Below are 18,754 nucleotides of genomic sequence, written 5' to 3' on the forward strand. Positions count from 1 at the left end.
AGGTACGACAAAAACAAAATCCAAAAAAATAAAATAAACAAATAAATAACAAGCTTAGAAAGTGGCAAAATCTAAAAATGTGGTAAAAAAATCAGGCAAAGGCTTTTTATCTGGATTGTTTTTGCAAACACTATTGGTTGGGTTTAGGGAGGTGGGTGGTCAGGTCAATCTGTGCTTTGGAAAACACTGTCGGTTGGGTTTAGGGAAGGAGGAGGGTGGGTCAGTCAATCAGACAGTCATTCTAAAAGTTAGTCGACAGCGTCCTCTGGTTGATTTTCAAGAAAACAGCAGGTGTGAATGGCACTCACAAGAGATATTTGAGATCTGAAAAAGCGTACACAGCAGCCTCTGGTGGATTCGCAAAAACAAAAACTGCACAAAAAACGTAGCTCCTGGGATGTATTTGGCGCTATCCAGAAATGTATATAGGGGTACGTTTTCAGAATGAGCCTGGGCTGAAAATAACAAGTGTATAAAGCGTTGGTTATAATGCAATGTTCAGATTGTAAATACAGCAAAATAACCAACATAGGCTCATTCTGATAACGTAATCCTATATAAATTTTTGGAGATCGCGAATTAGGAAACTGGAAGTACGTATGGCTGCATTTTGTTTTTAAAACAAATGCTATGGGGCGGTACAACGCTGTTCCTTTTCGCGCTTACCAGCTGACTGGTTACGTTCATATGAATGCCATTCCCGCTGTTACCAGTTTGTCCAGTTAGCTTGCCATGTACATTGACGGACTACAGATGTAGAGAAGAGTTGAACACAACAACAGGGTTCGAGTACGGCAAAGAACTGTTCCAGAAAGCAAGTACGATTGCTTTTTAAAACACTATCAGTTGGGTTCAGGGAGGGGGGTGTTAGGGTCAATCAGTGCTTTTAAAAACACTATTGGTTTGATTTAGGGAAACAGGAGGGTGGGTCAGTCGATCGGTCACTCAGTCAGTCATTCAAAAGGTGGGTTAGTCAGTCTGTAGAATATCAGGCGCAAATGGCACTGCATACACAAAAAGCCTAAACAGCAGCCTCTGGTGGAGTCGCGAAAACAAAAACGGCAAAAAAACGTAGCTCCTTAATGCAATTATTTTCTGATAACAAAATCACATCCCTTTTTTTAATGCGCAAACTGGAATAGCGTTTTTTTAATCAAATAAAAAGTTTATCCTACTCAGCTATGACACATACATTTGTTGCAACAGAGGCTCACATTTTGGGAGAGCGCAAATTATGTAGCCAGAGGTACATTTGGCTACATTTCATCTTTAAACAAATGACGTTGCCGACAGTTTCGGTTCCTTTTCGCAATACAAGCTGACTGATTACCTCCATATGGACGGCTTTTCCGGTGTTAACAGTCTGCCCAATAGCTTCTTGTGTATGTTGGTGGACTTGGGGTGCAGAGCGGAGTTGACCGCTACAACAAAGTTCGAGTCCAGTAAAAAACGGTTCCAGAAACCAGGTAAAACAAATAAAATAAATAAATACACAACAGGCTAAAATGTGGTGAATTCACATGGCTGTGACTGCTTTTCTTTTTCTAGATCGCTTTTGAAAACACTATGGGTTGGGTTTAGGGATGGGGTAGGTGGGTTAGTCAGTTGGTCGACAGCATGCTGGACTGGGGTGCGTTTCAGAAAACCATCGTTAGCCAACTAGGGTCGCAAGTTCCATCGTTACAAACATAGTTCGTTGATTTGGCATTTTCCAAATCCGTTGTTTCAAAGAACATTCGCAAACTCGTGCACTTGCAAGTACACCTCTGGAGCTGCAGTTAGAAACATAGTTCCTCGCTGTGTTCTATTCACCATTATAGCCCTATGCCAGATTCTTTTAGAACATTCCAACATTTAAACTTGGAATGGTTTAAATAAAAGCATTAAAGTCACCTCTCTTAAGTATAATTTGCTTTCAAAGTATTTTACAGTTCAGTTTTAGCGATCTTCATATTGACAATTGCGCTCCCTTCGCAGTGCACTTTGAAAACGTTGATGTCATTTTGAACACAGCCGTGGCTCATGACGAAAGCTATAGGTGACCTATTATTTCAAAGTGGAAATTATGTTACGTCTCCAAAGCTTCGGAAAACAAAAAACATAGCATATGTTAATGCTTTTAATTTATAGCAAGATATTTATTAAGTATCTGTACTGTATATGATATGGGCCTGATGGTTAAAACATTTCTGCAGAGGTTTACATGTGTCAAATTGTAAAAGCAGACTTAAAAAAATAAATAAATAAATAATAATAATAATAATAATAGTAATAATAATTCTTAATATTATTATGAAATATTTTTTCATGATAAATATTAAATCTAATTTCTTAATAAATAGCCTCATTATTAATTAATTTATTTATTTATATGATTTATATATGATATTAGAATACGTGTTAGCTATTGTAAGTGACTTTATGTTTTAGAATAGAATATGTAATGTTCTGAATGTTATCTGTAAAGGTAACACAGGCTCTATATGTGTCGTTTACATATATTTTAATTGATAAGGAAAACAAGTGCATGTGTTTACCAAAACTAATATTGTATTTTTTTTTTGTGTGCGTGTAAAACAATATCATTTGCATAAATGAATGATGGGGTTCTTCTCTAAAAGTAGTTACCCCACCCCGTTTAGAGCATCACTGTGGGCATTTTAAGTTATAACCAATGGGGTTCAAACAACGAATCTGCGACAGAGACACTACGGGTTTTGGGAAACACTCGTCACTACATCGCTCTTTACCCAAACGATGCATCGTATTATGATAGTTCAGCCGCGAGTTACATTGTTGTTTGGGAAATGCACCCCTGGTCGACTAAAGCGAGAGGAGGACATGCGAGAGAAGTTTGAGATCATCTAAAATCGTACCCAGTGGCTTCCATTTACGTATTTCACTGTCCCCAGAAATGTATGCCTGGGTAAAATGTGCATGGTTTGCTTTTTATGTGCATTTTAAAATGTTTCCATCAAGCATTATTTATGCGATAATCCAAAATTCACATAAAGATAGGTGAATGGAAAGATTAACGAGTGAAGAGCAGAAGACTATGTGCACATACAAGTTTATTATTATTATCTGTTTTTATTTTAAAGTACACATAACGAACCGTAGAAGAAGCAAACAGTTTTTTTCCACAAACCATCCCATCCCTACATTGTTCAAATTGCAAATTCAACATATTACCATGTAAATGCAGCATCAACTACATTCATACTGCAAATCCAGCAGATTATAGTGATCTACCGTTCTCAGCACTTGAGAGAAAAACATGTTTTGCAACTTTCACATGTTACTCAACCATTATAACATTGTGCAAAGAGAGAGAGAAAGCCATTTTGGAAGATTAAGTAATAATGATTCTCAGAAATAACCGAGGACGCCTGACTTGGCACCAATAAAAAATCCAGCATTAAACACACCGGCCACGAAAATCTCCTTTCATATGAATCATTAGGATAAAATTTCGCTTTCGATCCGACTATAAGAACGCTGAATATCTCCAGCAATGAAAAACGAGACTTGGTGCTGCTTTAAAAAATAAAAACACCACGTATTGTAAATCCAGTTTCACATCTAATTGTTTAATAAGCCATAAGTCAAATAAGGACGTTTTCTGCCAAGCAGACTTGCATGCACAAACATGCATGCTCGGATGGAAATAAATATTCATACTGTGCGACAGCATGCATACACTTGCACACACTGACACATCATTTAGAAATGATGCATGTAATGTGGCCTGGCGAGCTGCCATGACAGTCTAAACACATGTCGAACTCCTGCGCGCACATGACGTCTGTAATTGCTTTCATTTAGGGCAATGGAAAAAATTACCTGAATGAATATTTAACGTTCAGCCGCCTAAACATGGTGACTGTTACCACAAACAAGAGCCGTTATGCGTGCTCTACATGCAGGAGATGACTTCAGATGTGTTAAGACGGGAATTAGCTCTGCTTATGGAATCAACAACGGCCGTCCACATTGACAAATGCAGGCCATTATGGGCAATTAAAGGTGACATTATGCAAATTTTACAACGACTACCAGTAATCCATGCATCTCCAACTCTTAAGCCTGTAACAGGCAACTCTTTAAGCTTTAATTATAGGTTATCCTTAAAACAACAACAACAAAAAACTTGACATTTGCTCAGTCAGGAGCAATTAAATATAGAATAATAATACTAATAAAAATAAAAATCTTAACAGTGCAAATTAAAGAGTTGAATCTATCTATCTATCTATCTATCTATCTATCTATCTATCTATCTATCTATCTATCTATCTATCTATCTATCTATCTATCTATCTATCTATCTAATAAAGCTCAGTGTTAATAATGCATAAAGTATTTTTTGATTTTAATGTTAATAATGTTAGTGAGCATAAGACACCAACATTTTTTTAAACGGCATCAAAAAATATTTTTGATTTCACTTTTAATAATGCACAGTGTGAATACCGTAGTGTTAATAATGTACAGTGTTAATGATGCACAAAGCATTTTTTTATTTCAGTGTTAATTATGCACAGTTAATATTGCACAGTGTTAATAATACACAAATTATTTTTTGATTTTAGTGATAATAATGCACAGTGTTAATACTGCACAGTGTTAATAATGTAGTGTTAATAATGCAGTGTTAAGAATGTACAGCGTTAATAATGCACAGTGTTAATACTGCACAGTGTTAATAATGTAGTGTTAATAATGCAGTGTTAAGAATGTACAGCGTTAATAATGCACAGTGTTAATAATGCACAGTGTTAATAATATAGGGTTAATAATGCACAGTGTTAAAAATGTACAGTGTTAATAATGCACAATGTGAATACCGTAGTGTTAATAAGGTACAGTGTTAATGATGCACAAAGCATTTTTTTATTTCAGTGTTAATTATGCACAGTTTATAATGTACAGTGTTAATAATGCACAGGGTTAATAATACACAAAGTACTTTTTGATTTTAGTGTTAATAATGTACAGTGTTAATAATGTAGTGTTAAGAATGCAGTGTTAAGAATGTACAGTGTTAATAATGTAGTGTTAATAATGTAGTGTTAATAATGCACAGTGTTAATAATGCACGGTATTAATATTGTAGTGTTAATAATGTACAGTGTTAATAATGCTCAGTGTTAATAATGCACAGTGTTAATAATACACAAATGATTTATTGATTTTAGCGTTAATAACGCACAGTGTTAATGTACAGTGTTAATTATGCACAGTTTTAACAATGCAGAGTGTTAATAATGTAGTGTTAGTAATGTACAGTGTTAAGAATGCACAATGTTAATAATGTACAGTGTTAATAATGCAGTGTTAATAATGTACAGTGTTAATAATGTAGTGTTAATAATGTACAGTGTTAATAATGCAGTGTTAATAATACAAATTATTTATTGATTTTAGTGTTAATAACGCACAGTGTTAATGTACAGTGTTAATAATGCACAGTTTTAACAATGCACAGTGTTAATAATGTACAGTGTTAATAATGCCCAATTATTATTTTATTTCAGTGCTAATCATGTACAGTGTTAAGAATGTACAGTGTTAATACTCAGTGTTAATAATGCACAGTGTTAGTAATGTACAGTGTTAAGAATGCACAGTGTTAATAATGTACCGTTTGAACAATGCACAGTGTTAATAATGCACAGGGTTAATAATGCACAGGGTTAATAATGCATAAAGTATTTTTGATTTCAGTGTTAATAATGCATAAAGTATTTTTGATTTCAGTGTTAATAATGTACAGTGTTAATAATGCACAGTTTTAACAATGCACAGGGTTAATAATGTAAAAAGTATTTTTGATTTCAGTGTTAATAATGCAGTGTTCATAATGCACAAAATATTTTTGGATTTTAGAGTTAATATCAGTGTTAATATGCTGCACAACATTGTTCAGTCTCATGTAAAAGTACTTGTAGCAGAGTGACAATAAAGCTTGACTTCTCTTGACTTGACTTAATAATGCTTTGTGTTAATAAAGCACAAAGTATTCTTTGATTTCAATGTTAATAATGTTAGTGAGCATAAAACAGCAAATATTTTGGACCGCTATCACAAAGTATTTTTGCTGTCAGTGTTAATAATGCACGCACATGAAGTCAATGTGTTATAACATTCAGTCATGAGTGAGAGTCACCTGAGCAGATGAGAGATTAAGTCCAACCGACCACTAAAAAAAGACCAGGATATATTTCCTGCAGACTTCTGTGGAAATCAGAATGACGGCATATTCCTCAAATACCTTTCCCAACACCAGTGACGACAATCTCAACACCTGTGAAAAAGACAAAGCACAAATTAGACCTCCAATTTAAGGTGACATTATGCTAATTGTACAACGACTACCAGTAATCCATGCATTTCCAACTCTTAAGCCTATAACAGGCAACGCTTTAAGCTTTAATGATGGGTGACCATTAAAATAATAATCACAAATCACAAATGAATAACACACGTAATCACACATTTTTATTTTATGGCAAAAATAATTAGAATATAAAGTAATTATAACTTTTTATTTTTTTGCAAATTTCCTGCCATAAATATTTATTATTAAATGAATAAGTAATGCACTGCTGATCAATTAATTTGGACAAATTTAAAGGTGACTATTTCAATTTGTCATTTGTTTTATTTTAAAATGATTTTATCTATATAATTTCATTTTAGTTTTGTAAAAATAATTAGAATATTGAGTAAACAACATTTTAAATCAAGACCTTTTAATAATTTCTTAACATAAATATATAAAAAATGCATTTTTGATTAGTAATATAATGCATATTATATGATCAATTAATTTAGACAACTTTAAAGGTGATTTTCTCAATTTGTACATTTTAGATTGGATCTATATAATTGAATTGTAATTTTAATATAATGTTATTTACAGAATACTCCAATGGGAGGCTTGTTTATTCAGCTTTAATGTGATGAATAAATCCCAATAGTTTTATTCAAAATAATTGACTCTTCTGACTGGATTTTGAGACTCCCATTTTATTTCCATTGCCAAACTAGAAGCGCAAGAAGCTCTGGTTTGCAATGAAAATGGAGTTTGCATAATAGAGATTACGTGAAACCTGTGAGCAAGAGAAAGAGTCTTCAGTTCCCTTGAAGATTCATGACAAAGAGATGAGAAACATCCCAAAAGCATTCTTGAGAACCACAAAAAGCCCAGAGAAACCAAAGCAGAATATGCGCATACGAGACCCTTATCAGACTCATGACTCTGTTATGAGCGATAAACTGAGGTCATGAGGTCAATGTGAGCAATTTACAGCAAGTTTTCATTCTTAAATAACTGAAAATGTACTATGCAAATTATATGTGGTGACATATACAGTTGAAGACAGAATTATTAGGCACCCTGAATTATTATTATTTTTTATTATTTTAATAAATTTATTTAAAATAAAATATTTTAATACTTTTTATTATAACCCCTGTTTATTTTTTCCCCAATTTCCGTTTAACAGAGAGCAGATTGTTTTCAACAGATTGTTTTCTAATCATAACAGTTTTAATAATTCATTTCTAATAACTGATTTATTTTATCTTTGCCATGATGACAGTAAATAATATTTGATAAGATATTCTTCAAAACACTTCTATACAGCTTAAAGTGACATTTAAAGGCTTAACTAGGTTAATTAGGTTAACTAGGCAGGTTAGGGTAATTAGACAAGTTATTGTATAATGATGGTTTGTTCTGTAGACTATCGAAAACAAAAATAGCTTAAAGGGGCTAATAATTTTCTCCCTAAAATAGTGTTTAAAAAAAATTAAAAACTGCTTTTACTCTAGTCCAAACAAAACAAATAAGACTTTCTCCAGAAGAAAAAATATTATCAGACATAACTGTGAAAATTTCCTTGCTCTGTTAAACATCATTTGGTAAATGTTTAAAACATAAAACAAAAATCAAAGGGGGGGCTAATAATTCTGACTACAACTGTGTCACTGTATATATATATATATATATATATATATATATATATATATATATATATACATACAGTGACACAGTTGAAGTCAGAATTATATATATATATATATATATATATATATATATATATATATATATATATATATATATATATATATATTATATATATATATATAATGTTTGACAGCCAAACCCAAACTGCACGTTAAGTTGCCAAAAAAATGCATATGCATAAAAAAAACTGCAAAATAACTATGGAATAATTACTTCTTTTTTTTTTACATAATGCCATGTTAACTTGCGTTTTTGGATATGTACCCTGAAAATACCACTGTATCTGTAAAAAGAAATGCTTTAATGTGGGTCCATTCCAAAAGTTATCAAGTATTACCATGTTTTTTGTAAGGCTTTACAGACTCTCATCTCATTGAACAATGGCATTATGTTACACCATGTAAACATACAGCACATAAATACTTATGTACTAGTGTCATGTTTGTTTTAATATTCACTATGATATTAACAATATACCATTATGAATATAAAAAAATACCAGTGCAGATGGGAATCAGTGCATAAATGACATTTTACAGTAAAAATAAATTTAGCTTTTTAGTGTTGATGTTATAAACATTTATTGTTGTATTTTATATATATATATATATATATATATATATATATATATATATATATATATATATATATAACCATGATTTTGAATCCTCTATCATAAACAATACCCATTAATCCCCACATTAAAAGTACTATAGTGATTTATAGCAAATACTATAGTGTTTTTGAGTGATATATATAACTTTCGGTATCAAAACACATGCACTCTACATGTCAAGTTGCCAAAAAATACATATATTATGCATCATTAAAATATGAAAATAACCAGGTCATTATTCAATTTCAAAAGGGATCATGTATTACTATGTTTTTGTAAGGTTTAACAAACTATCAGATTGAACAATGGCATTATGTTACACAATTTAAACATCACAGCACATAAATATTCAATAGTACCATGTTTTTTATATTCACTATGATATATTGTTAACCAAATTAACCAACTGGTTAACAATATGCCATGGTGAATATAAAAAGCATGGTACTTTCACAGATGGGAAGCACAATGCATAAACAAACAACATTTTATGATTAAAAAAACTATTATAAGGCCTTACTGTTGTATTTTTACATATATTACCAAGATTTTGAATCCGCTATCATGAACAATACCCATTAATACCCACATTAAAACTACTATAGTAATTTGCAGCAAATACTGTAGTGTTTTTAAGCTATACTGTGTACTATTATACTAGTATTTACAACTCTTTGTTAATGAATGTTCCAGCAAACGGTAGTTTAACTATAGTTATGTAATAAATACTGTAGTACATATAAGTGTTTTCTAGAATCGTGTAGTTGTAGTAAAACTAAAGTATTGGGTCATTTGTTTATACTAAATTACAACAGTTGCTGTGTTACCATGGCAACTTAAAATCACCACAGCCGATGAATGCAGGTATTTTACAAACAAACGGTTAAAAAAACTGTAAATTACTACAGTATTTCATTATATAAATATCCAATAATGACTATAAACATCAAAAGTACCACTATAGAGCACCAAATGGAAACAAACGTGCTCGAGTGAAACCTAAGAACGTATTTTTGAGATGTAAACTAAGTGACCTGTCGAGTTTTTCTATGGCTGTCAGTGTGTTGAATGGCGGCCTCACGTGCTGTAAACAATCTGACGCGTCTCGTCCTCGGGACATTATTAACCAAAACTAATGGCCGCTGAAGCAAAGCCAATAATTCCCACCAAGCATCAGCATTCCAGCCATTTAATCCCCCCGCATTTACACCTGAATGCGGCGAGGAGCGAGGCTCAGATGTGAGAGGAGAGAGTCCTGGGCTCAGGTGAGACTGGCGCCTGCTGTCCGCGTTTAGACAAACCCGCTGCGCGCGCACAATCATCATGATAATGCGCCTTTGAGCGCGCACACAATGCCTTTCTCATTAATCACGCTTCTGAACACAGAAGTCTCGCTGAAACCCTTTACTACAGTAAACACAGCAAAAAAACACAACAAAACAAAAATCCAGCTGTCATGCTGGGGCAGTCTCAGTGTCTGAGATGAAAGGCAGAAATCTTTCTTCTCCTTTTTTGTTTGTTAGAAAATATCGTCTGAAACTGACGTAAAATACTCAGAAATGTACTGTTTTTATTGCATGTATGCTCGTTTGTTGTTGTTTTGTTTAAAGAAAATTTGTAAAACGCTTAAACACTTTTAAAAGCGCAAATAAAACCCCAAACAAAGAACTAATTATTGATAAAACATCAGTTTTAATGTTAGTTAATGTGTCATAAACGGGTCAAAATGTGTGACATACCATATATATATATATATATATATATATATATATATATATATATATATATATATATATATATATATATATATATATATATATATATTATTTTTTATAATGTAAATAATTTATATTATTTGCATATATTATATTATTTACATTATATAATTTATAAATAAAATGTATTATTGTTATTAATATATAGTATATTAATATATATATATATATAGTATATTAATATATATATATATATATATATATATATATATATATATATATATATATATATATATATATATATATATTATTTATTTTATTTTATTTTTTTGCAAGGCCACTTAGACTTACCTAATGTTTTTTTAAAGTTATAAAATATCTAATTAGTTCACATTTCTCCATTATTTTTGCTTATTGAGGTGTGTGTGTGTGGTTCTCTCTCTCCCTCTCTGTCTTAGGTGTTTTAGCAGAGAAACCACAGGTGTGGAGTACTACAAAACAAACACAATAGCCTGTCTGTCCTCAAGACTATGTAGTCATTTCATTTAACCTCAAAACCTGCATAAAAAGGCTTTCTTCACAACACATTTGCCTCGTTCACCTTTTATACACCAGTGCAGAGTTCCAGGTTTATATATAGGCACGCGCATTTATATATAATGACAGGGAAAACATGACATTTGGATCACCTACTAATCTATTGTACAGAAAATTGCCATATCAGCGAGTAAAAACAACTTTATTTGACTTCTAAAGTCTAAATGTAACCTTATTGTGTAGTCATTGGAAAGCGCGTATATTTGGAGACTAAATTACGCACGGGTGAATGTAGGCTGTCGGGCGCTGGAATTACACTTGGATCAATTCGAGCTTTTCTTTGAAACGCCTTGGTAACAGTTTTGTGTGTGTTTCTACTACAGAGATGATAGTGACACGCCTCCTGTCAGCCGCGCCTCCGCGAGGGAGGTGTGCGCGCGCATCAGTGGCTCTGGTTTAAAAGCGGCGGAGCGTGCACTGTCCCGCACTGAGAAACGAGAAGCGCTGGAGAGAGCGCACTGTGCCTTATATATAGACTATCTTTGGGAACTCTGAACGCGGTTTCCACCGCGCACACAATTGGTCTAGGAGCCGTATTTATTAAGTAGGAGGCGCTCCAGCCGGGCAAACTTTGTTCATGACTGTGGAAGTTCACTCGAGGAAAAAGCGCGCAGAAGTTTGACATCTCTTCAGGAGCAAGTGCATTAATACTGAATACACACCGAGCACGCGTGGACATGGCTTTACCTTGCCTTTTGCCTTCGATTTCAACGTTTGCAAACCAGAAGGAGAAGCTCTGGGAGGATGTAAGTATTTGACACTTTTATGCACTTTTAAACGAGGGTGAAGTCAGGGCAATGCGGGAAACCTCACCTCAGATGTGGTTAAAATTGGGTTAACACTCGAAAAACACTTGCATTTCCTACTTGTTTTTGCGCAAAATACAATATATTGGAGATATAAGTCAAAAACACGCTTAAGAAATGTAGTTTTTATACGTATTTCATGCTTATAAGGTAAATATATCTTGTTTTAATGCATGTTTGATAAAAATGTCTAGTGCAAAATCGGAAAATTGGGTGAAAGTAATTTTATAGTTTTTATTGTATATATATATATATATATATATATATATATATATATATATATATATATATATATATATATATATATTTATATATATATATATATATATGTATTTATAAAAACACACAAAATTATAATACACTATAGTAGGTTACTAAAACACTTGGGGTTGCATATACACAAATTTGTATATGCAACTATACAATAATAATAACATAATAATTTAAAATAACTATTGATGTTGTTTTTAGTTCTTATATAAACATTTATTTAGATAATGTAATTTTCATATATATATATATATATATATATATATATATATATATATATATATATATATATATATATATATATATATCATTATATAATATAATAAACAATATATATAGTAGTCAACGTTTAACATTTAATATATAGTGGTCATCATTAAGTGAATCAAAAAGGTTTTCAAAACTGTCTTAAGACAAGAATGGGTGTTAAATAGTTTAAGGAAAACTATGAAGAAAGTATTTTATTTGATCCACTTTAAATAATTACTGCTGTAATCTGATTCTGTATCAGAATCAGAAAGAGCATTACTGCCAGGCATGTTTACTCATGTGAGGAATATAGATAAATATATACACTACAAGTCAAAAGTTTGGGGTAGTTTTTTTTTTCTTTATTTACTAATTTAAATAAAATTATTCTTTTCATCAAGGCACCATTTATTAGATTTATTAAAAAAAATTAAATTGTTAAATATTTATTTATTAAATATTTACTTATCACTTACTGTATGTAGTTTCAAAATATTACTCCAGCCATTTTTGCTTTTATTACTATTACCATGAATAATCAAATATTATTAATAATATTAATAATAAATAGTAGAGTGAAGGATCGTGTGACTCTGAAGTAATGAAGCTGAAAATTCATCATTAAAATCGTTGCAATAAATGTTTAAATTCAATTATAAACTACTTTTGAGCAGTTATTTTATAGTGCAATAGCATTTCATAATCTCTACTGTATTTTTGCTGAAATAAATGCATTCTTAGTGAGCAAGAGAAGCTTATTTTAAAACATTTAAAAATCCTACTGACCCCAAACTTTTGACCGCTAGTGTATGTAAGGACATAAATCAAAATAACATCTGTAAAAAAAAATCTGGTTTCATGATCTCTGTCTTAAAACAGTTTGATGTAAAGTTTCATATGTTGGTCTGAAGAGTTGAGGTGACAGCGAAACGCTCATGAAACGCTTTCAGGATGAGTCTTGCGAAAGTAGATTTCGTTCTAACCGCTCTCTGTTTGTTTTGTTTTTTCAGAGATGGAAGATTGAGGAGCACAAACCACTGAACGCCAGCTGCCCTCCGCTCAACGTGGCACTGAACACAGACACTTGTCGAGGCCGCAAGGATGACGAGGATCTCAGCAATTATTTAGACCTGGAGTTTATCCTGGCCAACACCACGGGCCCTCTGGAGGCCGGAGCCGAGTTCATCTCCCACTCCGAGCCATGCGGCATGTACTCCACTGCAGTTTACTCATCTCCAGAAGCACCTCCACCATACGGCCTCATGGCAGAGCTCCTGCGATCTGATGTAGACTCCACGTATGACACCACAGTGCAGGGGAGATTCCTGCTCAACCCCAGCGGCTTCCCCAGACAGGAGTTTCCTGAAATCAAAGTGGAGCCGCCGATGGATGGCTACGGTCCGGTGATAGGCATGGTGCCACAAACCTGCCAAAAAATCAAGCAGGAAGGCAACGTTTCATGCATGATGTCTTTCGAGCAGCCCAGACTAGCAGTTTCTCCGCAGGCCACCGGGAATATGACTCCTCCGCTGAGTCCTGACGACTCCCACCTCCGTCAAACGACATATACACAGAGCTACCATCACTCTCCTCCGGCGTATCCGCAGGTGCCAATGCAGTTCACCGCGCCACACCAGTTTGCCATGTATGAGGAGGCAATGGGGATGCAACCCAGCATGCAGCGGGCTCTTCTCACTCCTCCGTCCTCGCCGTTAGAGCTAATGGAGTCCAAACCCAAGCGAGGGCGACGCACCTGGCCGAGGAAGCGCATGGCGACACATACATGCACGTACGCCGGCTGCGGGAAGACGTACACCAAAAGCTCCCATTTAAAAGCGCATCACCGCACTCACACCGGTAAGAATGCATTTTATGCCATCTCCAGTGTGCATGCTTTTTAAAGAAATGATTTCATTTAGTGTGCATGCTTATTAATGCATTAATCTAATCTTTAGTGTGCATACTTTTTAGTGCATTAAAGTGTGCATGTTTTTAATGCATTTATTTAATTTAGAGTGTGCATGCTTTTTAATGCATTGATTTAATCTCGAGTGTGCATGCTTTTTAATGCATTAAATAAATGATTAGTGTGCATGCTTTTTAATACATTATTTATTAGAGTGCATGCTTTTTAATGCATTAATTAAATTATTAGTGTGCATGCTTTTTAATGCATTAATTAAATTATAAGTGTGCATGCTTTTTAATGCATAATTTAAATTATTAGTGTGCATGCTTTTTAATGCATTAATTAAATTATTAGAGTGCATGCTTTTTAATGCATTAATTAAATTATTAGAGCGCATGCTTTTTAATGCATTAATTAAATGAATAGAGTGCATGCTTTTTAATGCATTAATTAAATTAATAGTGTGCATGCTTTTTAATGCATTAATTAAATTAATAGTGTGCATGCTTTTTAATGCATTAATTAAATGAATAGTGTGCATGCTTTTTAATACATTAATTAAATTTCCATTTTGCAGACTTTTAATCAAATCTGAAACTCACCTTCACTCTTTTTCCTTCATTTCAGGTGAAAAACCATACCACTGCAACTGGGAGGGATGCGGATGGAAGTTCGCCCGTTCTGACGAGCTGACGCGTCACTTCCGTAAACACACAGGCCACCGGCCGTTCCAGTGCCACCTGTGTGAACGTGCCTTCTCCCGCTCCGACCACCTGGCGCTGCACATGAAGAGACACCTGTGAGGGCCGGATCCACCACAACTGCCTTATTTAATGACTCTTATTATATATATATCATCATACTTTTATAACAAAGTAGCTGGTACTACATAGATCACGCAGAGCTCTTTTTAAGGCCTTTTTTTGGGGTTAAAAAGCATCCTGAAAGGCTGGTCCTACGAATCGGTGTCCAATCCGGAGACTGTTATGTTGAATTAACGATGCCACAACGAGTGCAAAGCCTGACGACTAGCAAACCAAAGTGGAAAATGCACAACGATGTTGACAATGTTTTGCTCGAAACTGCCATGCAACAAATGTGTTTCATTTTTACCAGGGCTGGGAGGATAAAATCATTATTGTGAATCAAGAAATGATTCCTACATTTTCTGAATGCATTGCGATTTCCTTTTGAATCGATTTGAAGCTTAGTTTTTACCACCAGAGGGCACTGTATGCTTTACACATACAATTTAAATGTAAAACAATTATTAATACATACATTTGTACATAAACTAGCCTAGACCTCTTTTAAAAGTTAACCTATAGTGCGTCTGCTGTTAAAAACTAGCCTAGAGCGCCCTCTAGTGTTAAAAACTAGCCTAGAGTACTGTCTGGTGTTTACAAACTAGTCTAGAGCTTCATATACTGTTCAAACCTAGCCTAGACCTCTGTTAAAGATTAACCTATAGTGCTTCTGCTGTTAAAAACTAGCATAGAGCTGCCTCTGGTGTTAAAAACTAGCCTAGAGTGTCATCTGCTGTTTGAAAACTAGCCTAGAGTGCATTCTTCTGCTCAAAACTAGCCTTGACCTCTGTTAAAATTAGCCTATAGTGCGTCTGCTGTTAAAAACTAGCCTAGAGCGCCATTTGGTGTTAAAAACTAGCCTAGAGCGCCCTCTGCTGCTCAAAACTAACCTAAACCTCTGTTAAAAATTAGCCTATATAGTGTCTGGTGTTTAACACTAGTCTAGACTGCCCTCTGATGTTAAAAAAAACTAGCCTAGAGTGCCTTTTGTTGCTTAAAACTAGCCTAGACCTCAGTTTAAAAATTAGCCTACAGTGCATCTGCTGATAAAAACTAGCCTAGAGTGCCGTCTGCTTCTCAAAAACTAGCCTAGAGTTGATTCCTTTGCTCAAAACTAGCCTAGATCTCTGTTAAAAAATTAGCCTATAGTGCGTCTGCTGTTACAAACTAGCCCAGAACATCATCTGGTGTTAAATAACTAGCCTAGAGCGCCATCTGCTGCTCAGAACTAACCTAGACCTCTGTTAAAAATTAGCCTTTAGTGCGTCTCCGGTTAAAAACTAGCCTAGAGCGCCCTCTAGTGTTAAAAACTAGTCTAGAGCGCCCTCTGCTGCACAAAATTAGCCTAAACCTCTGTTAAAATTAGACAAGAGTGCGTTTGCTGGTAAAAACTAGCATAGAGCGCCCTCTAGTGTTAAAAACTAGCCTAGAGCACACTGTGGTGTTAAAAACTAGCCTAGAGCGCCTTCTGCTGCTCAAAACTAGCCTAGATCTCTGTTAAAAATTAGCCAAGAGCGCCGTTTGCAGTTCAAAACTAGCCTAGATTGCTGTTAAACATTAGTCTAGATTCCATATGCTGTTATAAACTCACCTAGAGCGCCATCTGCTGTCAAAAAACTCACCTAGAGCGCCATCTGCTGTTAAAAACGGATCTTAGAATTGATTCCATAGAGAATCGGGACGCAGTTAAAAATCTAACAATCGATTCATGAATAACAATACAATGATTTATCAATTCCAGCCCTAATTTTTTACATATTTCTTTCCAAATGTTGGTAACGCTTTACAATAATGCTGCATTTAGTAAATGCATTGAGCAAAAAAAAGTGTGTAATTTAGGTGCATTGGATCACACCAACAGATGCAACTTTTGTAAGTGTTAAAGGGACGGCTCACTCCAAAACTGAAGATGACCTCCATTGACTTTCATAGTAATTGTTTTTTATCCTATGGAAGTCAGTGGAGACCATCAAGTAGCATTCTTCAAAATATCTTCTGTAGTGTTTAACAGATGAAAAGAGTGAGTGAATGATGACAGATGTAATTCCTTGTGTGAACTATCCCTTTAACGCATGTTCCCTATTGTAAAACATTCCTCAAACGGCGGCACATTCAGTGTCCTCTTGTTCAATAGCACCGGATGCGCTGGGTCTTGAAGTCCTGGGTCTTTTTTTATATGATTGTGTACATACATTTTATATTGTAAGTACTGTATTTATTGTAAATATTAAACTAAATTTGAATATAAATACTCATGTGTGGTGTCGTTTGCCTGTCATGTTGGATGTGGCTTCTTCGCTGGTCTCTTATTATGGGCTGCTTTGAAGCGACTGGAAAGCAAAGTCCCCAGAAACGAGTGCTATTCTTGAACCCCCACTCAAGCTCACCGACTCGGGTATTATAGCGTAGACCAAGATGCTTTCCAGCTGCGTCAGGTCGAGGCCAGCAGCCTGTGGCTTCTGCCTATAAATACAAACACTGCATTTCCATAATTACAGAGAGAGAATTTAGATGCGTCTGGACGGCTCTGCTCAACATCTCAGACTCGCAGACATCAAAGACGCTCCGCTGCAGCTTTGATCTGCAACCTGCAAGATAAACAATAATGCTGCATCTGCATATTTAATTAAATACTGCGGCAACTTCTACTTACCTGGGTTTGAGAGGACATACTCAAAAAAAACAATTTGAGATCTATATATAGGAAAAACACAAATATGATTACATTTATTTACATATACAGCACAGGTCAATAGGTTAAACACACCTACAGATGGTATGCTATTGCTTTTTTTTATATATAGATGTACTCAAATATATACACTTACCGGCCACTTTATTAGGTACGCCTTATAAGTACTGGATTGGATCCCCTTTTGCCTTCAGAACTGCCTTAATCCTTCGTGGAATAGATTCAACAAGGTACTGGAAATATTCCTCAGAGATTTTGCTCCGTATTGACATGATAGCATCACACAGTTGCTGCAGATTTGTCGGCTTCACATCCATGATTCCAATCTTCCGTTCCACTACAAAGCACCCAAAGGTGCTCTATTGCAGCGGTTGCCAAACTTTTCACCCCACGACCCCCAAAATAACAATGTCAGTAGCTCGCGACCTCCATTTTTCAAGGTGGTTAAACTGTAAATATGTAAACGTTGCAGACACTATAGGCATGTATAAACATAAGCATATTGACAACACAAAAATGCAAAAGTCTATTAACCATATGTTTTTTATAGTTGTTTATTAATTACATTTTAATATAAAATTTAAAGGCTGATGGCTGAGTTTTATTTGTAAGTTGTTGTTTCTTTAACACAACTATCTTCTGTGGGTTCTGAATAAAATATGGTAATAGTTTAATAAAATTAATTTGAGTTTTGGAAATCACCAAGCGACCCCTTGTCATTGTCCTGCAACCCCATCCCCAGGGGGTCCTGACCCCCACTTTGAGAACCACTTCTCTATTGGATTGAGCTCTGGTGACTGTGGAGGCCATTTGAGTACAGTGAACTCATTGTCATGTTCAAGAAACGAGTCTGAGATGATTCATGCTTTATGACATGGTGCGTTATCCTGCTGAAGATGGGTACACTGTGGTCATAAAGGGATGGACATGGTCAGCAATAATACTCAGGCTGTGGCGTTGACTCAATGCTCAATTGGTACTAATGAGCCCAAAGTGTGCCAAGAAAACATCCCCCACACCATTACACCACCACCAGCAGCCTGAACCGTTGATACAAGG

At 34.6% G+C, this 18,754-nt stretch overlaps 1 protein-coding gene and 1 long non-coding RNA gene across 11 annotated transcripts in view; one reads left to right on the top strand and one right to left on the bottom strand.

Annotated features, from left to right (window-relative positions):
* Positions 1-10,130, bottom strand: part of LOC147837288 (uncharacterized) — a 28,167-nt gene extending 18,037 nt beyond the window's left edge. For 4 of the 10 annotated variants that reach the window (XR_015479218.1, XR_015479221.1, XR_015479217.1 and 1 more), the window contains exons 1-2: positions 9,686-9,963; positions 6,170-6,307 (exon numbers count right to left, since the gene is read on the bottom strand). This is a non-coding gene — a long non-coding RNA (uncharacterized LOC147837288). Of the gene's footprint in view, positions 1-6,169; positions 6,308-9,685 lie in introns of all 10 variants that reach the window. The other 6 variants (XR_015479223.1, XR_015479222.1, XR_015479226.1 and 3 more) reach the window with 4 other exon arrangements.
* A 1,257-nt stretch (positions 10,131-11,387) lies between these two features.
* klf2b (Kruppel like factor 2b) lies at positions 11,388-17,252 on the top strand. The gene is given in 3 exon segments (NM_131857.2): positions 11,388-11,709; positions 13,299-14,145; positions 14,825-17,252. Coding segments are annotated over 3 exon segments (1,092 nt in total). The 5' UTR covers positions 11,388-11,640; the 3' UTR covers positions 15,001-17,252.
* Positions 17,253-18,754: the final 1,502 nt, after the last annotated feature.

The sequence above is a fragment of the Danio rerio genome, chromosome 2 (genome assembly GCF_052040795.2).
Source record: "Danio rerio strain M-AB ecotype USA chromosome 2, GRCz13ab, whole genome shotgun sequence".
In the NCBI taxonomy this organism is placed as follows: Eukaryota; Metazoa; Chordata; class Actinopteri; order Cypriniformes; family Danionidae; genus Danio; species Danio rerio.